The 22,500-nt window shown below is 45.0% G+C and overlaps 2 protein-coding genes across 2 annotated transcripts in view; one reads left to right on the top strand and one right to left on the bottom strand.

The window, feature by feature from the left end:
- syne1a (spectrin repeat containing, nuclear envelope 1a) overlaps positions 1-14,627 on the top strand; it is a gene marked incomplete at its 5' end in the record, with an annotated part of 196,473 nt that extends 181,846 nt beyond the window's left edge. Inside the window, 14 exon segments of the mRNA XM_080536159.1 lie at positions 1,506-1,688; positions 2,273-2,410; positions 2,723-2,914; positions 3,283-3,610; positions 4,064-4,132; positions 4,814-4,947; positions 5,638-5,764; positions 5,918-6,129; positions 7,281-7,487; positions 7,737-7,865; positions 9,493-9,774; positions 10,088-10,180; positions 11,373-11,431; positions 13,307-14,627. Of these exon segments, the coding sequence (XP_080392285.1) occupies positions 1,506-1,688; positions 2,273-2,410; positions 2,723-2,914; positions 3,283-3,610; positions 4,064-4,132; positions 4,814-4,947; positions 5,638-5,764; positions 5,918-6,129; positions 7,281-7,487; positions 7,737-7,865; positions 9,493-9,774; positions 10,088-10,180; positions 11,373-11,431; positions 13,307-13,580 (2,427 nt within the window). The 3' untranslated portion in view covers positions 13,581-14,627.
- Positions 14,628-17,322: 2,695 nt separating this feature from the next.
- esr1 (estrogen receptor 1) overlaps positions 17,323-22,500 on the bottom strand; it is a gene marked incomplete at both ends in the record, with an annotated part of 11,051 nt that continues 5,873 nt past the window's right edge. The window contains 4 exons of the mRNA XM_080540319.1: positions 17,323-17,361; positions 18,158-18,336; positions 19,133-19,266; positions 20,099-20,237. Of these exons, the coding sequence (XP_080396445.1) occupies positions 17,323-17,361; positions 18,158-18,336; positions 19,133-19,266; positions 20,099-20,237 (491 nt within the window). The remainder of the gene's footprint in view (positions 17,362-18,157; positions 18,337-19,132; positions 19,267-20,098; positions 20,238-22,500) is intronic.

Below are 22,500 nucleotides of genomic sequence, written 5' to 3'. Positions count from 1 at the left end.
CAACAAACTCAAAATTCTTAGTGCACAAGGTTGCCTTGAATTTTTTAATATTCTCAACTATTCTTTTTTTAGAGTGTACAGAGAAGAGCTGGCAGGAGGAGAAGCGAGTGGACACAATTATGGTCTGGGGCTGTTTTCATGGTTCGGGCTAGGCCTCTTAGTGAAGGGAAATCTGAATGCTACAGCATACAATGCGATTCTAGAGAATTGTATGCTTCCAACTTTGTGGCTACAGTTTGGGGAAGGCCCTTTCCAGTTTCAGCATGACAATGCCCCCATACACAAAGTGAGGTCCATAATGACATGGTTTGCCTAGTTTGGTCTGGGAGAACTTGACTGGCCTGCACACAGAGCTCTGACCTTAACCCCATCGAACACCTTTGGGATGAATTGGAACACCGACTGCGAGCCAGTCCTTCTCGCCCAACATCAGTGCCCGACCTCATTAATGCTCTTGTGGCTGAATGGGAGCAAATCCCTGCAACCATATTCTGAAATCTAGTAGAAAGTCTTTCCAGAAGAGTGGAAGCTGTTATAGCAGCAAAGATGGGACCAACTCCATATTAATGCCCATGGTTTTGGAATGAGAACTTCAACAAGCACATATGGGTGTGATGTTCGGGTGTCCCAAAACTTTTATCCATATAGTGTATTTTATCAGAGACTCTGATAAAGAAAGTCAGTGTTTTTCTTTACAGATTTTCTCAGTTGCTCAAACACATTTCTTGAAACCTCCACCCATCTTCTCAAAAACTTAAACACAAATCCAAAAATTCAAACTACGTTCACAAAACCCCAGATTTTCTACCAAAATCAAACTATCACCTCAAAACCACTTATCCTGTGTTCAAAACCAAACACTGTGTTCAGATCATACACACAGCAATTAAAAATATATTCGCTACAGAGCATTCGTTAGACGCTACATACAATAATTTAGGACACAGCATCCAGGGGATGTAGTTAACAGAAAATGTTTATTGTAAATGCATTTAGCAAAAACTTGCTCACACGCAGCCATAATATCCTGTAGACCACCCACAAATGTAAGGAGATGTTCAGTGTGGCCCCAGGTTTGGCCCCAGGTTTGCATGGCGGTGGAGAACCCCCCAGTTACTTATGGCTGCACAAGAGTGTCCAAGTCAAGTCCAGGGCAGGGTGTGAGAGGGGCAGATCAGATTACTGAAAAAAACCTGTCTCTTCTGGTCAATGCCACATGCCATAATCCATCTCTATGCATGTGCACATTCTTGCCAGCTGGCCAGTTAGGGCCAATGGGGTCATCTCTTCAAGTGTGTCTTACTTGTGTATGATTCAATCACAAATTATATATTATTATTGGTTATGACACTGGGTCAGCTAAATTACATATTATATTTGTACACAGTATGTTGTTCATGGCCTTATACTAAAAAAGCGAATGTGTGTGTGTGTCTGTCTGTCTGTGCGTGTGTGTGTGTGTGTGTGTGTGTGTGTGTGTGTGTGTGTGTGTGTGTGTGTACCAGGCGTTCCAGAGGCAGGTCCAGGAGTGTCTGACCCAGTTGGAGCTCATCAACAAACAGTACCGTCGCCTGGCCCGCGAGAACCGCACCGACTCCTCCTGCAGCCTCCGTGAAATGGTGCATGATGGGAACCGGCGCTGGGACAACCTGCAGAAGAGGGTGGCCTCCATCCTGCGCAGGCTCAAGGTATGCTGGGAAATATAGTATAGTATAGTATGCTGATTTTAGAACCGTACCAGGTCAACAATAGGGTGTTTTGAAGTTGCTAAAATGTCATACGTGATGTTACTTCATACTTCATACAACCACATGATAAAGTATACTCCATATTTCATACAACACATGATGATGTTTCTTATTTAATGTATGTGCACTCAATTCCTTGTGTTTAGAAGAGAGCATCTTCTTCTAACATTATGACTGCCAATGGCCCCTGGCCCAAGCAGAGATTACTTTTCTTGCGATGACTGATGGATAGATGATTCTTACTTAGACAAATGTATTGGTTGAAAGTCGCTTTGGATAAAGGCGAACGCGAAACATCTAAAAACGTAAATGTAAAATGCATCAATGAATAGAAATCCCAGACTCTCAAATGTGGTTTTCTGATTAGTTTGACTCAGGACTGTGTCTCCATAAGCATGAAGGAAGAAAGAGTCTAAACATCCTTTGACATAGTGATCTTTTGTACACTGGACAGACTACTATGCTAACTTCCTAAGTTAGGGATATGAATGGTACTTTAACACGGTGGCCCCCTGTCCTCTCAGCACTTCATCACCCAGAGGGAGGAGTTCGAGACGGCCAGAGACAGCATCCTGGTCTGGCTGACGGAGATGGATCTGCAGCTCACCAACATAGAGCACTTCTCAGAGTGTGACGTCCAGGCCAAGATCAAACAGCTCAGGGTAAGTGAAGTGTGTGTGTGTGTGTGTGTGTGTGTGTGTTTCTATGTTTGTAATGTCAATTTAAAAGTATTCCTTCATGAATGATATGCAATGATGATGATGATGATGATAGCCCTTAGCGAAAAAAGCTGAACAAGAATCATAAATGACCCTGTTGATGACCTGTCGCCCCTTACCCCTGTGTGTGTGTGTGTGTGTGTGTGTGTGTGTGTGTGTGTGTGTGTATGTGTATGTGTATGTGTATGTGTATGTGTATGTATGTATGTATGTGTGTGTGTGTGTGTGTGTGTGTGTGTGTGTGTGTGTGTCCAGGCGTTCCAGCAGGAGATCTCTCTGAACACAGGGAAGATAGAGCTGGTGTTCAGGCAGGGCGAGGCCCTGATAGAGAAGAGCGAGCCCCTGGACGCGGCGGTGATCGAGGAGGAGCTGGAGGAGCTGCAGAGGTACTGCCAGGAGGTGTTCGGCAGGGTGGACCGCTACTACAAGAAGCTCACGCGCCTGCCTGTGAGTAGAGAGAGCTGTGTACACACACACATACACACACACACACACACACACACACACTCACATACACACACATATGCATGCATGCACACACATGCATGCTTGCACACGCTTGCACACACACACAAACACACACTCACACACACACACACACACTCACGCACAGACACACACACACACACAAACATCCTTATTTTATTGTTATTTTGTGTTATTTTATTTTTGTCTTGTGCTGTAATGTCAGCAACCGTTGTGTAATGTGACGTAACAATAAACTTGAAACTTGAAACTTGAAACACTGCTTGAATAACCCTTTCTCTCTCTCTCTCTCCTCCCTCCCTCCCTCCCTCCCTCCCTCTATGCATTAGCTTGCCGACGATGAGCTCGACTGCTCAGATCGGGAGCTCGACATCGACGAAAGCGCCGAGTTCTCGGACCAATGGGGCGACCCCTCCCTCCCTCGCGGCTCTGGTCACCCCGCCTCGGGCTGCGTGGCCCCCCAGCGGGCGGACCGCTCTGGCCGGGACACCCCCGCCAGTGTGGACTCCATCCCCCTGGAGTGGGACCACGACTACGACCTGAGCCGGGGGCTGGAGAGCGCCAGCGGGAGCCGGGGGAGCCTGGGGTCAGAAAGAGGTCGCGCTGGGTCGGAGCAGGAGGACGAGTACCTGAGGACAACCGCCGCTGTGCTGTCAGGTCAGCGCACACTACTATACATACTAGGGGTTGAGAGAGAGATGGAGAGACTAAGAGAGAGAGATGGAGATACTAGGAGAGAGAGAGGAGAGAGGAGAGAGTGAGCGAGAGAGAGAGAGACTGAGAGAGAGAGAGACTGAGAGTAAGACTGAGAGAGACAGAAAGAGAGAGACTGAGAGAGAGAGAGAGAAAGAGAGACTGAGAGAGTGAGACAGATAGTTGGAGACCGATAAAGGCAAATAGATTAAAATGTTTTAAAAAGAGACAAAGAGATAGATGCATGGATGCAAGGAGGAAACATTTTTTTAGTCAAGCTCCTCTCTGCTGCAATGTAAAGATAATTATCTTAGCACTTGTTCAAAATGATCGAGGTGGTGCACCCATTTACACACACACAGATGTCCTCTGTCCCCCTGTCTGACTGAGGCCTGTGCTGTGTCTGTCTCTTCACAGATGTAGTTATCCCAGAGAGCCCTGAGGCCTATATAACACTGACAGAAAACACACTGAGGTCCTCCTCCGGTAGGCACCTAGCCATTAGCATGCTAACGTGCTAAACCATCAAAATGCCCTAATATTTACCATAGCATGCTAACAACGTATGCCCTCGCATGACGCAACATGGCATGTTCAAGTGCCACGGCAGAATTCCAGTAACGTAACACCAAGAGACTCACACTAGCATGTTTTTTTAAACACGCTGGATTAGCATTGCATGCTACGACGCCCACGAACAGCCATTGCATGCCCCACCATCAAGCAAAAACAACATATAGAACAGCACACCGTTGTGCATGTAACACACCATTGCATGCTTAAGTCCAATTCACCTTCATGCATTAAAACCAGGACATGCGATAACAGTACTCCACTCACTTGCTCATCGAAACTACCTTATTTTGTTTCTTGTTTGTCCACAGTATTTCAACTAAGGAATTGCACTGAACTGAACTAACATTTAATTACCTTTTAACGGCCAGTATCTTTGTTTCATTTGGTTGTTCAGTTTAAATGTGCTAGTTTACTGTTTATTGTCTTCCTATAAAACCATGTGCATGTTATCCAAGTGTATGCAAGTACCCACTGCATGTGTATGTAAAACATATAAAGTCATACTACCATTGGCAGACCGCCTTGCCCATACATGTACAGACCCCAGAAATCCTCCCTCTTGATTGGTTGACCCCTACTTGACCCCTGCAGGTGAGCCAGGTCATCTTGAGGCAAACCTGAGACAGCTGGACCAGGCGCTGGACTCTGGGCGGTACCACCTCCTGCACAGAGAGGGCGCTGTAGCCAACAGCAGCCCAGAGCTGGACTCCTCCTACATGGGCTACGTGAGCGCACTCTCTATCTATATATCTGTGCTAGACTATGTCCAAAAAGACACACTTCCTTTCACGGGGGTAAAAAAAGATCATTCAGAAGTATAGAATGGGTCTCACGTACTCCAAGACATACTTGACATATGTGACACGTTCTAATGCTTTGGTCCTCATGTCGGGATTCGATGTAACGATCAGACCTTTCTTTCGAAAAATATTAATACATGTTGTTGAAAATCAATGACACACCGCTAGTCAACTAACACAGCTTGTTTTGTGAGCCTGCTAACAATGTAAAATAGTGTTATAGTTAACTAGGTAGCAGTGGGGATTACTCACCGAATCCATTTCGTTGCAGTATTTTGGCTTGACTAGCGAGTCTGTGTTGTGATTCTCAACAACGTTCAAACGTAGTTCCGTGTTTCAAAAGAAAAGTCTGAACATTTTGATTGGTTGTCACTAATGTGTCACATATAGGACTGTCTGGTACTGAAGGTCTTTGTTAGTACAACCATTGACTTATGCGTCAATAAAGTTAGATCTTGTCGAAATGAAGATGTTCGATTGCTCTATCCGCTGCATTCTCTGGGAATTGATACACAACATAACATAGAAGCTGTCATAAAAACTCTCATAAACATAAAAACTGTGGGTAGGGTTGCTGTCTTGTCATAAATGGTGTACGCGGTGTCCCTTCCCCAGATGCGTCTGATGGGGGAGTGTCGGGGGAGTATAGACGCTGTGAAGAGGGCCGAAGGAGAGCTGACTGAGGAGGACGACGACATGCCAGGACTCACCAACCCTACCAACCCAGACCCTCAGAGTACAGGTCAGACACAGACAGACAGACAGACACACACACACACACACACACACACACAGGTAAATACACATAGTTATATGACAGTTATCTGGTGCTGGTTCCATTATCAATGGAACGAATGAGCCAGCTAACGTGGGCCGGTGTGTGTTCTCCTCCCAGGTGTGATCGAGCGCTGGGAGCTGATCCAAGCTCAGCGTCTGAGTGACCAACACAGACAGAAACAGAGCCTGCAGCAGTGGCGCCAGCTGATCTCAGACCTGCAGGCCGTGAGGGCGTGGCAGGGCCGGGCGGAGGCAGAGCTCGGACAGCTCCGGGGGCTGGACCTCAGTACCGACATACACACCATCCAACTGAGGATCAGGAAGCTCAAGGTGTGTGTGTGTGTGTGTGTGTGTGTGTGTGTGTGTGTGTGTGTGTGTGTGTGTGCATGGGTGTGTGGGCCATTTAGTATCTACAGTATTTGATATATGATACCTCAGGGCTCGCAGGCACTCATGAGCCTTCTCTAACACATAATACCTCCTCCCCACACACACACACACACACACACACACACACACACACACAAACACACACATGTCCCTGCTGATGTAGCCTGTAAAGCATCAGACATGGGATGTCAACAGAGTATAAATAAACTGGGCTGAACTCTGCAGGGCCTCACTAACCTATATCTGTCATGTCTCCTCTCAGTCGACCTATATCAGCCACCTACTGCAGTATCTCAGCACCAGCCCTATTTATAACCTCTGTAAACTAGCACAGAGCAGTAGCAGGTTACCTAACAGCTACTGAACAGTGCAAGCATATTGTTATATACACTCACCAAACACTTTATTAGGAACAGTATACTAATACTGGGTAGGGTCTCCCTTTGTTTTCCAAACAGCCTCAATTCTTAGTGGCATTGATTCCACAAGATGTTGGAAACATTCCTTTGAGATTCTGGTCTATGATGACATGATTGCATCATGCAATTCTTGCAAGATTTTTCAGGTGCATTTTCAAGCTGTGAATCACCTGTTCTACCATATCCATATCCCAAACGTGTTCCATTGGATTCTGATCCGCTGACTGGGAAGGCCACTGAAGAACACTGAACTCATTGTCATGTTCATGAAACCAGTTTGAGACGACTTTTGGTTTGGGACATGGTGCATTATAAGGCTGGAAGTAGCCATTAGAAGATGGGTACATTGTGGTCATGAAGGGATGCACATGGTCAGCAACAACACTCAAATAGGCTGTGGCATTCGAGTGTACCAAGAAAACATTCCCCACACCATTACACCACCTGAATGAATGAGAAGGTGTACAGGTGTTCCTAGTAAAGTGTTCGTGAGGTTACATATTCACTCACACTTACTGTAGCAAACATTCTCAGACCATCACAACACAAACACTTACTCCTGACAGAGAGGATAATAATTGCACATTCTCCCCTGCTTACAAACAAACAAATACATCTATTTATTATTATATTTAAATTATATTATCCTCTTATCCTCTCTCTGCGTTCTAGGAGCTGCAGAAGGCCATGGACGCCCATAAGTCCCAGGTCCTGTCAATCAACCTGAGCAGCGCTGACCTCCTCCAATCAGAGCTGGACTCAGAGGAGGCGTGGGAGCTGAGGGACGGACTCAAGGAGATGAACTCGCGCTGGGATTATCTGGGCTCATCGCTGGAGGACTGGAGGGCGGAGTTACAGAGGGCGCTGATGCAGTGTCAGGTAAAACAACATACAAACACACACACGCATGCACACACAGACACACACACACACACACGCACACACACTTATGTGCAAACAATCTCTCACAAAACACAAATCCTGGTCTACATGCATTAAACGCAAACACACACACACAGACATAATATAATATAATATATATTATTATGTATGTGTTGTTATCCCTTTCTGTCAGTGCATGTGTGTTATGATCATCATTCCTCATTTGACCCTTCTCTCTCCCTGTAGGAGTTCCATGAGCTGAGTCACGGTCTCCTGCTGTGGTTGGAGAACATCGACCGCAGACGGAACCAGGTCGTCCCCATCGTCCCCAGGCTCGACCGCGAAACCCTACGAACACACCACAGAACACTCACGGTAAGCCTGTCTAGTACATGTAGAATACTATATACATACATACATACATACATACATACATACATACATACATACATACATACATACATACATACATACAAGTGTGCAGGCAAGTCAAGTTCTCCCAGACCAAACTAGGCAAACCATGTCATTATGGACCTCACTTTGTGTATGGGGGCATTGTCATGCTGAAACTGGAAAGGGCCTTCCCCAAACTGTTGCCACAAAGTTGGAAGCATACAATTCTCTAGAATCCCATTGTATGCTGTAGCATTAAGATTTCCCTTCACTGGAACTAAGGGACGTAGCCCAACCACCAAACAGACCCAGACGATAATTGTGTTCACATACTTTTGTCCATATAGTGTACATACATACATACCAGTGGAGGCTGGTGACTTCCAGAATTGAGGAGGCCAATTTTTTTTCCGCTTGCTCGCTTCACTCGCGATGGAATATTCCCTGTTCTTCTTATCTGTCTTTGTTAAAAATTATTAATTTGTGTTTGGCGGTACTGAAGGGATTGGGACACTCTCAGGATGGTGGATGAAGCAGCTTTTATTGCCTGCACAATGGGTCATCAAATAAACAAAACAATTGGCATGAATCTCTGGTCCGCCTGCAGCAGCTATTGTCCCTTCTGCTCAGGCTCACAACATTCACCACAACATACTACATACAATCAATGACATGTCAAAAGCACTCAAACACTATGTCAATCAGACACACAACATACAATTCAGAACAATACTTCATCCATTTCTAATATTTATCCTGCAGAACAGCACTCATACGCGTGTGGCGGAAAAAGGTACTACACGGAGGCCAGGCCTCCTGTGCCCACCCATTTTCAGTGATTTGGCCAATCACATATTGCCATGAAAAAAATTGCATTACATTGACTTCTATGAGAAACCACTTTCCGACAGGAGGCCTGGCCTCCGTGTAGTACCCTTTTCCACCACACGCGTGTATGAGTGCTGTTCTGCAGGATAAATATTAGAAATGGATGAAGTATTGTTCTGAATTGTATGTTGTGTGTCTGATAAAAAAATATAATTATTGCTTTTTTAAATCTCTCTCTCTTCTCTCAAATTATTGGGGAGGCCAGGCCTCCTCCCCCTCTATGGAGGAGCCTCCACTGATACATACATACATACATACATACATACATACATACATACATACATACATACATACATACATACATACATACATACATACATACATACATACATACATACATACATACATACATACATACATACATACATACATGCATACATACATACACACATACATACATACATACATACATACATACATACATACATACATACATACATACATACATACATACATACATACATACATACATACATACATACCGGTACATACATACATACATATATACATACGTACATACATTATATGTGTAGGAATAAAATCAAGCAGAAGGGATATTAATCCTCGTCAAAGAAACCTGATTGTTGGAATTCCAGCCAAACTTCCCTTCTCAAATGGCCAACATCTTACAGGGTTGAATTCCACAAAACAATCAAAATAACTGTCAAAATAACTTTCAAACACCTAAGCCTCTCACCCCTTTCCCCTCATTCACCTCCAGCAAATCAAACGAGAGTTGCTGGACTCCCAGCAGAAGGTCGCCTCCCTCCAGGAGCTCTCAGCCCAGCTACTGGTGGTGCAATCCCAGCCCCAGGTCCAACTCCAGCCCCAGGCCTCAGACCGGGCCCAGCCCCAGGCTCCAGACCAGGCCCAGGGCAGCGAGCGCCTGGAGGCCCAGGAGAAGGTGCACGTGATCGGTAACAGGCTGCGCCTGCTCCTGCGGGAGGTGGGGGCCGACCTGGAAGGTCTGGAGAAGAGGCTGGAGACCATGGACACACAGCAGGTGTGTACTTTTTTTTACATGTTTTAAGAACATCTTGAATTTTCCGGTTCTGTTGGCAGATAATTTTGCTTATTAGTAAGTAATATCTCCCCCATTGTATAGCTTTTTTTTCTTGCTTTTGAGAGCTGACTTTTTGCAGTGAATATGTGGATATAGAAATATAGACTCGTCTACATCTTCATTTATATGGATGTTTCTCAGACCTAGCAATTCTTTTTTTAAATAGCGCCTTCTTTCTTCTATATAGATCTATAGTTTCTCTGATGTTCATATTATTTCTGTAACTTCTTTGTGTTTTTTTGACCCATTACAGGACTCCATGCCTTTGTCTCCTGTCGACAAATTGGACATCTCTGGACCGAGGAGTCCCATGTCTGAGGGGGTTGTGACGAGTCGCCGGCGATCGGTAATGTATCCCTCCACAGGCTCTTCTAGGGGGAGGGGCTAGCCACCATAGAAGAAGGAGGAGGTGGTGTGCACTATAGAAGCAATAACTGGTGGAGTCTCCCGTACCAAGGCTACAGGGATGTCCCAAGAATGTCACCCCTCAACCTTTATAAACCCAATTACGGCCCCCTCACCTCCTGTCCCCAAAAGCATGCTTACCCCCCTCCCACCTCTGCCTTATAATAACTATCATTCCCCAGCTTCTGCACAACCCCCCCCCCCCCCCCAAAATGAAGTTGTGCATCCACTTTGTTTCTTTGTCAAATGCTTTAGCTGCCCTGCTAACATATCAGAAATGGGTTGCTACCACCATGTTATGATCTGCGTAGGCACCATAGATGCACAAGAAACACTGGCTTTTCACAAAATGCTTCAGAGAGCAACTATCTAGACTCTGATAATAGAGCTGGTTCCCCAGACACGGATTAAGACTAATCTTAAAATGCATCAGATTTACTATTGAAAATGTTATTCAGTACAGGAGCAGGCTTAATCTGTGTGTTTGGGAAACTGGCCCATACTCTAGTAGATTAACCAGTAACCCTATGATCTAACTTGAATAATTATCATGGACAGATAAAGTCATGAAGCATCACTAACCATTGGTAACATAGAAACAGGACATATAGGGCCAGTTGCACAGACAAGGCTTAAGCCTAGTCCTGGACTAAATCACACTTTCAATGTCAAATCTCCATTGAAGATGCTTTTCAGTCTAGGATTAGTCTTAAACCATGTCTGTGAAATCAGCCCATAGACAACACAGCCTAACAACTTTCTTTTTTTTTGCATACTTACACAGTGTATATTTTAGAACCACCACAGATGCTAGTCAATATTAATGCTTCCACTACCACTTACCAAATTCCCACAGATTTTTCCAGATTTTGCTGAATCTATAGAATAGTCTAGTCCTAGAACAACCCGATGTAAAAAGCCAGACTTCTTGGTTATGATGATACACTCCTATCACCGTCATGAATTTTGTTGCTGCTCTGTTAATGTTCTCTTCCTTATTGATGTTACACTGCTCTATTTCTTTCTGTTTGTTTGTTTGTTTGTTATTCTCTCATCTGAAGCTTGATCATGATTTGCCCCGGACTGAAACATTCTTTCTTTCTTTTACCCCCCCTGCTCATTGCGTGGTACAGCCCCGGGGCAAAAGTAGTCAGGCCCACCCAGGACCCCCCCAGAGCGGCCCGCACCTCAGGTACCTCACTCCTGGAGCCTAGAACCGCGGGAGGATGATGGAACCAGGACCGAAGTCCAATCACACACAAAACAGAACCAGTCGGAACTGTGACCATTGACCCTTGACCCCCCCCCCCCCCACCCAAGTTACTACTCCCATACAATAGCCTTAAAAGCAGTCAATACAACCACCCCATACTTCCCCCCCAGCATATGAATTTATACTGTTCTGCTCTTAACAGAAATTACGTCAACATTAGTCAATCAATTGATACGTCAATCAATCAATCAACTTGTCTAAGACCTGTGTTGTTGTTTTAATACATCATAATTGTAGTAAGACCAAGGGTCTGAGGGTATGACAATCCAATCCACCCCCTCTGCTCACAATCTTTTGAATTCGGTAACTCCCAATTATTGAAAGCCCCCATCCATTGAGTTCCATGATCCTCCCTCATTCTAGAAGCTACGTTACCGAACCTGCTGTGAAATGAGTTGGGAATCACCTACTACGTTCAGGGGATTCCCATCTTCTTTGAAATGAAAGTGTGATTTGTGTGCTTTCATTGCTCTCTGCTGCTATGCCAGGCTGTCTGAATGGCTCTGCCAAGTGCCCCTCCACCAAGGTCTTTGCTGCTCATTTGTAAAAATGAAAAGAAGAAAAACACTAACTTGTGTAGTTCCCTCTTTACCCACTAGATGGCATTACCTATCTCTCTCTCCCTCCCTCTTCCTCTCCTTCTCTCTCTCTCTCTCCCCCTCCTTCTCTTTCTCTCCATAGCTGAAAGACAGCAGCCATGAGACTATGTCTCATCATTATCTCCTCTCTCTTTCTCCTCACTTTTCTCTCTGTCTCTTTCTCTCTCTCTCTCCCTCTCTCTCTCTCTCTCTCTCTCTCTCTCTCTCTCTCTCTCTCTCTCTCTCTCTCTCTCTCTCTCTCTCCCCTCTCTCTCTCTCTTACCTTTTTCTCCTTTCTACTAACATTCCACCCATCTGTCTCTCGGTTATTTACACTTTCCTAGAAATGGTTTTTCTATTCAACCACTACTGATGATTTATCACATTTAGGCCGGTTGAAGCCTGGACCTAAATGAGCTCTGAGATGAGTTATAGAGCAGAGATGATAAGGCGTTTGGGTTCCCCTGTCCTTGGCCCGGTAGCCTCTTTTGTTTGAATAGCGGTGACTATCGCTGGCTCCCTCTTACATCCTAATTGGCCTCAGATATTGAAACCTAGCAAAGTAAACACGGTTGTCATGGAGATTGGGATTTGCATCTCGACCAGCTACAAAGTATGAGCACACACTAATAGTCACACACACACACACACACAACACACACACACACACACACACACACACACACACACCCGCACACATCACATTTCATGAATACTCTCATCATCAAACATAATTAGTAGAGGGAAAGTACAGAAGAGTGGGAAGGATAAGGAGGGAAGGTGTGGGGTGTGGGGTGTGGGGTGCAGAATGCCTCTCCCTCCCCTGGGCCCAGTAGAGGATGGGACTGGAGCAGAGGAACACAGCGTTCCCTTCGCCTCTTGGCGCCCACTCTGGTTTTGGCAAGGAGGGCTCGGCTCGGAATGAGTTGTGACATTGAACTCTCACACAGTCAGCTCTAAGGCCAGACGGGGAGTTTCCCACTGAGACAAACAAGGCTCGAACAAGCCACAGTCTTCTAGGACTGCTGCTGGTTCATTCTATTGGAGAGCTGTCGGGATTGCGTGTTTCGTGTGCTTAGGCAGACTTGTGTTATTGTGTTTCGTATTAGTGTGTGTATATGTGCGTGTGTGTGCACATGTGCGTGTGTATGGACCACCCCATCCTCTATCGTCCTTGCTATGTCTAAACCCCCCCCCCCTTTCTCTCTCCCTCTAGTCTGACCAAGTCACCGTCCGGCGTTGGCGTCGCTTCCTCCCGTTCTAACCTCCCGTCCGGAGAGGTCTCCCCGTCCTCGTCCTCCCCACGCCGTCCCTTCCTGTTTCGGGTCCTCCGGGCGGCTCTGCCCCTCCAGCTCCTCCTCCTGCTCCTCATCGGCCTGGCCTGCCTGGTGCCCATGACAGAGGAGGACTACAGCTGCCACCACGCCAACAACTTTGCCCGCTCCTTCCACCCTATGCTACGCTACACCAACGGACCTCCGCCTATATGAGGATGCACCCTTCTGCTTTACTAAGGACCCTGACCTATATGAATGTGCCCCCCCCTCCCCACCCTCTACTTTATACTGACTCTTGCCCATTCGAGTGTGCCTCCTTGACTGTTTCAACACTCTCCCTCTCTCCCCTCAAGACTTTGTCTCTGACCCTGATACACAAACAACCTCTGTTCATTTGAGTTACCCAGTCTCAAAACAGCAACTCATCTTTGGCACCTCTACTGTTCTGTCAACAGCCGCTATATTCAAACCCCTGACCCAGGATGAATGGACCTAGCTGGGATTAACCTGAATCCAAATCATAACGGTTGCATTTTTACAAAAACATTTTTTTTAAGTTTCTGAGGTCGATGGAAAAACAAAGCACTATTTATATGTTGGGAGCCAAAGTCGACTGTGCTGTGTGTCGGTGCAGTCCAGTGCTGCTGCTATTTATTTGTTACTCAATCAGCATAGATTGTTAATGTCAATGAAGATAGGGCGCCACCTAGGGAGTGGGATGGCCAAATGTAAATCGTAGACAATGCTGAAGTTTGAATAGCAAACAATCCTTTCATCCTAGATATCATGATATACAGAGAGCTCAAATCTGAACCTATAGCACTGACATAAGCACTGTTGAAGGTACTGCACTGAAGCCGTCCCACAATATGGCCGATGTCTTCCTCCAAGGCCAAGACAAGTATTTTACTTTGATTTTCATTTCAGTGTTTAAATGAGAGAAAAAAACTATTGGGGAAACTACAAAAACAATTTAAATGATAATGTATACTCACTTGTGAGATTCAAGTGATTTGTATATCGATGTTCAAAATGCCTTTCAATATGGCAATTATTTTTTTATGTTTATGTTTGAGCATGCACTTGAAGTCCCTTGCTTTTAAAGAAGCCAAACAATCACTGGTAGTGTTTAGTAGATGGATGTGAAATAGTGTGCTTTTAATAATAATGATGATCCTAAATTGATGGAGACATCTGAATCACTGGGCTGTTAAAATGAAACTGTAAAAAATATGAAAATGGTTATTTATGTATGTACAGTTTGCTAATGCTGACTTAATGAGGAATACTCTCTTTGCATAATAAATCCATATTAAATATTAATTCAATGTATTCTTAATCCTTTACGTTTGTATACAAATATGATAATACATTATGAATTTAATCAATACAGATCATGCTATAGCAGTATTTGTAGCATTCATTAGATTTCTTTGTAAAAAAAAATAAAAGAATAATTGCAAATGTATACATATTCAATGCCTTTATTCACAGTAAGGTATGCTACAGGACATTCAGTAGGTGGACTGCATGTGCGCTTGATAATGAATGACCAACATAACATCCTCTCGTCCTCTGTACTGTAATGCATCGCTCTCTCATTCTCTCATGTGCACAAACACACACAAGAAAAGGCACATTCAGAGTAGAGCTACAGAATTACAGAGTAGGCAAAAGGCAAAATATCACTTCTGTTCTGTCAACTGTATTGAAAGTGTGATTAATTTTATCAATTGAATGCTGTTAAAAATAGATCCGAAATCATGACCGCCTTTATCCTAATTTATTCATTTGAAAATAATTGTGGGTTAATTGCAACCCACTTTCTGAATGGGATGACTAGAAACCGGTCTCTTGTTAAATCAGATACAGGCGTGAAAGTGATGATCCTAACTGCAACCAAGATTCCCTCTGCGACTAAAACATTTACACTTCATACTGATGTCTGAGTCATGAGTACATACTGAGTCATACGTCATATGATCCGTCAGATGGCACAGCAAGGCCGTACACTTGACAGCCTAAACGCATGCAGAGCCTTTTGACGGACATGGCTGATTAGGAGACACAAACTGATTATAGTGGGAGACATCTGTTTTCACAGACACTTGTGCGCTCCGTGGGCAATTAGGATGCGGTGTAAGACTTGTCAAATGGTATACACCTGGGGCTCAACGGTGTATTCGATAATCCAGTTGCTACCAAACATTTGCAAGACGCATGCCCCCTCCAGTGGATGCTCTAACAGATGTGTTAGTCTGCTTTGCTGCAGAAAATCCTCTATCTATTTTTGCAACCATTAAATTGAATGCAAATTACAATATAAGATAATTGTGTTAATACATTTTATCATTGGAACAATATTTCTGATTTTTTTTCTCATGCAACTTCAATTCACTTAATATTAACATCATTACAAATGAACCTGCAATGGCCATAAGTTTGGCCTAGGCCTGTGGTTCATTCTCCTCTTGTATGGAGTTGCAGGGCAATAGCCTACGTTATATTATTTAGCTGTAATTTTGTGAATTAAAATTGATTTCTGACTAAACCACTTTGCATCGTGCAGAGAGCACGAGAGAGAGGGGCACCTTGGAGCCGAGTGAGAGAGAACAAATAAGTGATATTCTCTGCCTATGTAATGGTTAGCCAACCTGTCTGTTAATTTAAGTTAATTACATTTTGCACGCAGCTGAAGGTCTTCACCCATTGTTCTACCTGCAATCCTGCCTTCCTGGATTAACTAACCAGATGTAAGCACTGCAGGTCAGATTAACTAACCAGATGTAAGCACTGCAGGTCAGATTAACTAACCAGATGTAAGCACTGCAGGTCAGATCGTTTGGTTACAGTTGGCCCTGTGTGTTTTGACACCTGATGTCATTTAGTCCTCAAGGACCCCTGAACATGTGCACTGGAAGCTTAACTATAGAAGAATATACACTAAGGGCCAATTGGCCTCACAGACAAAGCTTAAGTCTAATCCTAGACTAAAAAGCATCTTCAATAGAGATTTTACATTGAAAGTGTAATTTAGTCCAGGACTAGCCTTAAGCCTCATGTGTGAAACCGGCCCTAACTGTTCTGAACATTGTCGGTCTTGGCATACGGTTGTATGACATTGCAGTCGTCATCATCAAGAACATCAAATCAACATCAATCAAAAAAGTTAATAGAATGCCCAAAAGTCCCTCCATTCCAGAAGTGCACTTTGGTCAAGGCACAGCTTATGTGTGTTCACAAGGTGTAAGTACAGACATACATGATCCATACTTACTAGCTGCTTTCTATCAAGTGTCACTGTTAGTAAATACAAATATGACTTACTAATAGTGTGACACAAGATGGCTAAATACTTGCTTTGGCAATAAGCTGCACAACAATAAACCATAAAGCCAAAAATAAGACTGACTCCAATGTTGGAAATGTTTTGAAAGCCAAAATCTTGGTTTAAATGAGCTGTGCCACTACAAAATAAGATTTTCATTCATAAATGTCATGACATTGAATAGAACTCGAAATAATGTAAACTATCAAATTATTCACTTAAATTATCAACAAATATCACAAATAAGAAGTGAATACAAGTATGTATATATACTCTTGCCCTTTTTTACCCATTCTAATCCCTTAATTTTCATTAACAATATTTCATACAGATCTAATACAACGACTTAAACATCTACCATATTTACAAATCTCGATATCTGCATCTCCTCACTGTATGGGACTGCGGTTGGTGCGGGGGGCACCGTACTGAAGTACCCCAGGACAAGGGCCTCTGAGCTGGGTATCTTGGCTGCCTTGCATGGGTCCTGTGCTGGAGATGGAGGTGGTGGTGGTAGAGGAGGGTTCTCTCTCAGATTGTGCCCAGGGTTGGGCCATCTTGACTGGGGAGTGGAGGCGATGAGCGTCTAGCATCTCCAGGAGCAGGTCATACAGAGGCACTTTGTTCTTACACTTCATGTTGTATAGGTGCTCCATACCTTTGTTGCTACAGGGGAGAAGTGGACAGGAGAGAGAGAATTAACCACGCTGATGATTACATCTAACTTGTAGAGAATACAGAAACCTAACCTAACCTACAGGAACTTAACTTAACCTAACTTAACATAACCTACAGAAACCTACCTTAACCTAACCTAAACTAACCTACAGAAACCTAAACTAAACACCCCTAACCTAACCTACAATAACCTAACCTAACCTACATTAACCTAAACTCAACAAGCCTAACCTAACCTACAGTAACCTAAACTCAACAAGCCTAACCTAACCTACAATAACCTAACCTAACTTAAACTACAGTAATCTAACCTAACCTACAACAACCTAACCTAACTTAAACTACAGTAACCTAACCTAACCTACAATAACCTAACCTAACCGACAGTAATCTAACCTACCCTAACCTACAATAACCTAACCTACAGTAATCTAACCTACCCTAACCTACAATAACCTAACCTACAGTAACCTAAACTAAACAAGCCTAACCTACCCTAACCTACAATAACCTAACCTACAGTAACCTAAACTAAACAAGCCTAACCTAACCTAACCTACAGAAACCTAACCTACCCTAACCTACAATAGCCTAGCCTAACCTAACCTACAGAAACCTAAATTAAGCAAGCCTAACCTAACCTAACGTAACCTAAACTAAACAAGCCTAACCTAACTGAACCTCTCTCCCTCTTGCTCCTCAGTCCATCCACTGGCCCTTCAACCCTCAGTAGTGCACAACCCCTAGTTCCCCTATGTAGTATGTACTCCACCCCTCACCTCATGTGCCTGATGTGGGAGAGCAGGAGGAGGAGCTGGGCCTGCCGTCTGGACTGCTCCTGTGCCGAGCATCCTGATTGGCTGATGTGGTGGATGAGGGCATCTGTGATGTTGTCCAACATGTTCTGCAACTCCAGACCGTTGTGGAGGGATTCTAGAGAGCTGGAGCAGCAGAAAGAAGCACCTGGAGGGAGGAGAGGAAGAGGAGGGTGGGGGAGGAGGAGAGGGTCGGGGGAGGTAGAGGAAGATAGGAGGAGAGGAGGGAATGGGGGGAGAGGGTGGGCAGAGGGAGAGGAACATAGGAGGAGAGGAGGGACGGTTGGGAGAAGGGAGAGGAAGGAGGAGAGGTTGGGGAGGGGGGGAAGATAGGAGGAGAAGGGGGAAGGGGGGGGAGAAGGGGGAGGAAGGAGGAGGAGGAGAGATGAGGAGAGGTTGACACACAGACACAATGACACACCATTCCACAGGGGGTTAGTTATGTAATCATCACAAAAACAAACCCAGCCACTGTCTCCGACAAGCCAGCAGGCCCAGTTGTCATGGCATTGGTATATTGACGAAGCAGAGTGCTTGGGATCGTTCTATTCACAGCTAATGCACCTACCGAGTGCCACGCTGAAATACCGTGCGAAAACTATTGCTCACCCCATCAATATTAACTAATGTGGAGGGAACAAAATACATTCATTTTTACTTGGAAACACAACTCAGGAAACAGGAAAACAAAATGGGGGATGCTTTTAGATGACATATTGATGGTCACTGACAGCTAAGTGGCCTTTAGTACGGGGTGAGTGTCTTCTGCGGCAGTGAGCAGGATGAGACATGGACACAGACACACAGACACAGACACACAGACACAAAGACTCACACAGAAACACAGACACACAGACACAGACACACACACACACACACACACACACACACACACTCAGTCAATCAAGCCACCCACTCACCCGCACCAAGATACTCTCACTCACCAGAGTTGAGCAGGACGATGGCCTTGAGACACACAAACTCCTCTGGCTTCAGCTTGAGCGTGCGGAAACGTGACACCGTAGCCAAGAGCATGTCAAAGATTTCTGCCATCCCCTCCACACAGTCGCCCTCATCCCTGTTTGGGGTCAAAGGTCAGAATGAGATACCTTAACAGCACAAATATCTACTTGGACAGCTGGATCTCCAGTACTATAAACACAAAACATTGGAGGTAGATTCACTGAAACTCAACATCCAATAGGAACATCATGGACATCAAAGAGAGGAACATCCCATGCATGTTACCACTCTCTCTCTCTCTCTCTCTCTCTCTATCTCTCTCTTTCTCTTTCTCTCTCTTTCTCCCAAGTGGCTGTGATTTTGGCAATCTTGTTGTTTACACAGGGGGGGAAATGGATGGAACAGGCTGTGCCTGCTGCACATCACTCTTCTCTGGAGCCGTTCTCTCTCTTTTCTCTCCTCCCTTCTCTCTCTCTCTCTCTCTCTCTCTCACACACCCACACACACACACACACACATATCTCATGTTCTCTCTCCTCCCCTCTCTCTCTCTCTCTCTCTCTCTCTCTCTCTTTCAATCTGTCCCTTTCTCACTCTCTCTCTTTCCATCACTCCCAAGGGTCGTAGTCTTTATTAAATTTCGCTCCGCATTGTTAACTCTGCAGCGTAATAATGGAAGCTTGAGAAGGTGAAAGAGTGTGTTTTTTTCTCCCATGGGCTGCATCATAATTAGACTTTCAACGTGACATGCCCTTTTTGGAGGGGCACTGTGATAAGATGTGGAATGAAAGTCGAAAAATGTGTGTGTGCGCGTGTATGTGTGTGTGTGTGTGTGTGTGTGTGTGTGTGTGTGTGTGTGTGTGCATGGGTGCGACGTGCGTGCGTGTGTCTGTGTGTGTTTGTGTGTGTGTGTGTGTGTGTGTGTGTGTGTGTGTGTGTGTGCCTACCTGTCCAGTATGAGGTCCTGGGCGAAGATGAGTTTCCCAGGGCAGCTGATGGACCTCCAGATGAGTCCGATCATCAGCACCTCCAGCCAGGAGCTCTCCAAGAGCTGCACCTGGTCATGAAGAGTCAGCTCCTGGAAGCCTACAAGGACACATACACACACACACACACACACACACACACACACACACACACACACACACACACTGTGTTCAAACCCCTTATCAACAGGACCCTTATCAACTCATACTGGACACTGACCACATTGCAGTGGTCCTACATTAGTATCCATCGGCCTTAGTAACCCTCGTTCATAAGTCTGGTCGGCTAAAAAATAGCTACTTCCATCAAGCGACCAGACTTCTAAACGAGGGCTACGAAGTCCTGGTGATTTACCAGCTACTCTCACACGCGTAATTCACCTGTGAATACCCTTGTGTATAGCTGACTTCATCTCATCCCTACAGATATTGTGTATCTTATGCCTTACCTGCTGTCATCAGGTACTATTACCTCAGGGCTTTACTCGTGCTATTTGTAATATTTATTATTTCTATTATTATGTTCTTGTCTTATTGTTTCTTTTTATATAACTATTGCCATGTTCTACTTTTGCTGCAATGTAGATGAACCCAAGCCTAAGAGGGCCCCTACTGTTCTCCCTCTATACCAAGTCTCTTGGCTCGGTAATCTCCTTACATGGGTTCTCCTACCACAGCTACACAGATGACACTCAACTCTTCCTGTCCTTCCCCCCCCTCTGACCTACATGTGGCAACATGTGTCTCTGCATGTCTCGCTGACATCTCTACATGGATGTCTACATGGATGTCAGCCCACCATCTCAAGCTCAACCTTAACAAAACTGAGCTACTCTTCATCCCTGGGAAAGCCTGCCCTCTCCAAGACTTCTCCATCACAGTGGAAAACTCTACTGTAACCCCCTCCCTGACAGCCAAGAAGCTTGGAGTGATCCTGGACAACCGACTATCCTGTGCGGAGAACATTGCGGCAACAGCACGCTCCTGCAGATTCTTCCTTTACAACATCAGAAGGATCCGACCATTCCTCACCAGAGAAGCAGTGCAACTCTTGACCCAGTCACTGGTCATCTCCCGCCTTGATTACTGCAACGTACTCCTGGCCGGGCTACCCGCCTCCGCCATCAGACCTCTGCAGCTCACCCAGAACGCTGCTGCCCGTCTGGTGTTCAACCTCCCCAAATGTTCTCATGTCACCCCTCTCCTTCGCACCCTGCACTGGCTCCCGATAGCAGCTCGCATCAGATTCAAGACACTGGTGCTTGCCTACCAGGCAGCTAAAGGGACAGCCCCAGCCTACCTGCAGGCAATGGTCACCCCCCAAACTTCAGCCCGTTCACTTCACTCCTCCACCTCTGCTGGCCGACTGGCCCCACCACCTCTACACCAACACGGCAGTCGCACTACCCGATCACGTCTCTTCACAACACTGGCTCCCCGCTGGTGGAATGAGCTTCCCACAGCTGCCAGAACTGCAGAGTCACTACCCATCTTCCGTCGGAGACTGAAGACCCATCTCTTCAGGTTACACCTTAACTGCTCCTCTACATCTACTACCCCCCAGCACTGCGTCTCCTGAGACACATGTTTTTCCCCTATACTGTGTCTCCTAAGACTTCTACTGCCCCCCTTGTACTGTTTCTCCAGTGTCTAAAAACGTTAGTTTTTTTCTTCTATCCCCGGGCCTGAGCTAGATTACTCTTCCTGCTACAACTGGTGAACTGATGATTCACTTGCTTAGTCAAATGTATCGATTGTAAGTCGCTTTGGAATAAGGCGTCTGCTAAATGCCAAAAATGGAAATGTAAAATGTAAGAATGTTATTCTCTTATACTTGTATAATGTGATGTAACAATGAACTTGACTTGAACTTGATTCTGTTGATAAATGACATCTATCTACACTTCAAAGTTATTCTGAAAAGCTAAATGATTGATGGCACAAAGTATTCTGTGAAGTGTCAATGATTATGTGGTCCAAGACAGCTGCTATTCTCTGACAAAAGCACCAACGGGAAGATAAATACTGCATTTATTTTGCAGTGCCCTCCTATGGCAAGACACTGAACCCCAAATTGCTCCCAATGAGCGGGCCGGCACCTTGCATGGTAGCTTGCCGCCATTGGTGTGTGAATGTGTGTGTGAACGGGTGAAGGAGAGGCCATTGTAAAGCACTTCGGAATCGGAATACGCCGCTGTCTAAGTGCAGTCCATTTACCATTATTCTCTGACAAAAGAGATGAGAAGATAAATGCTGCATTTTAAGTTTTTTTATCCTATTGTCAGAAGAACAATAGTGATAAGCCTATCTCTATTCACTGTGCTGGCATGGGGTCTTATCATTGGCACTCAGCTGTTCTAATT

This window comes from Nansenia antarctica, assembly GCF_963989245.1.
Source record: "Nansenia antarctica genome assembly, chromosome: 1".
Classification (NCBI taxonomy): domain Eukaryota; kingdom Metazoa; phylum Chordata; class Actinopteri; order Argentiniformes; family Microstomatidae; genus Nansenia; species Nansenia antarctica.
Note: the sequence above shows the minus strand (reverse complement) of the source record. Positions and strands in the feature narration are given on the sequence as shown.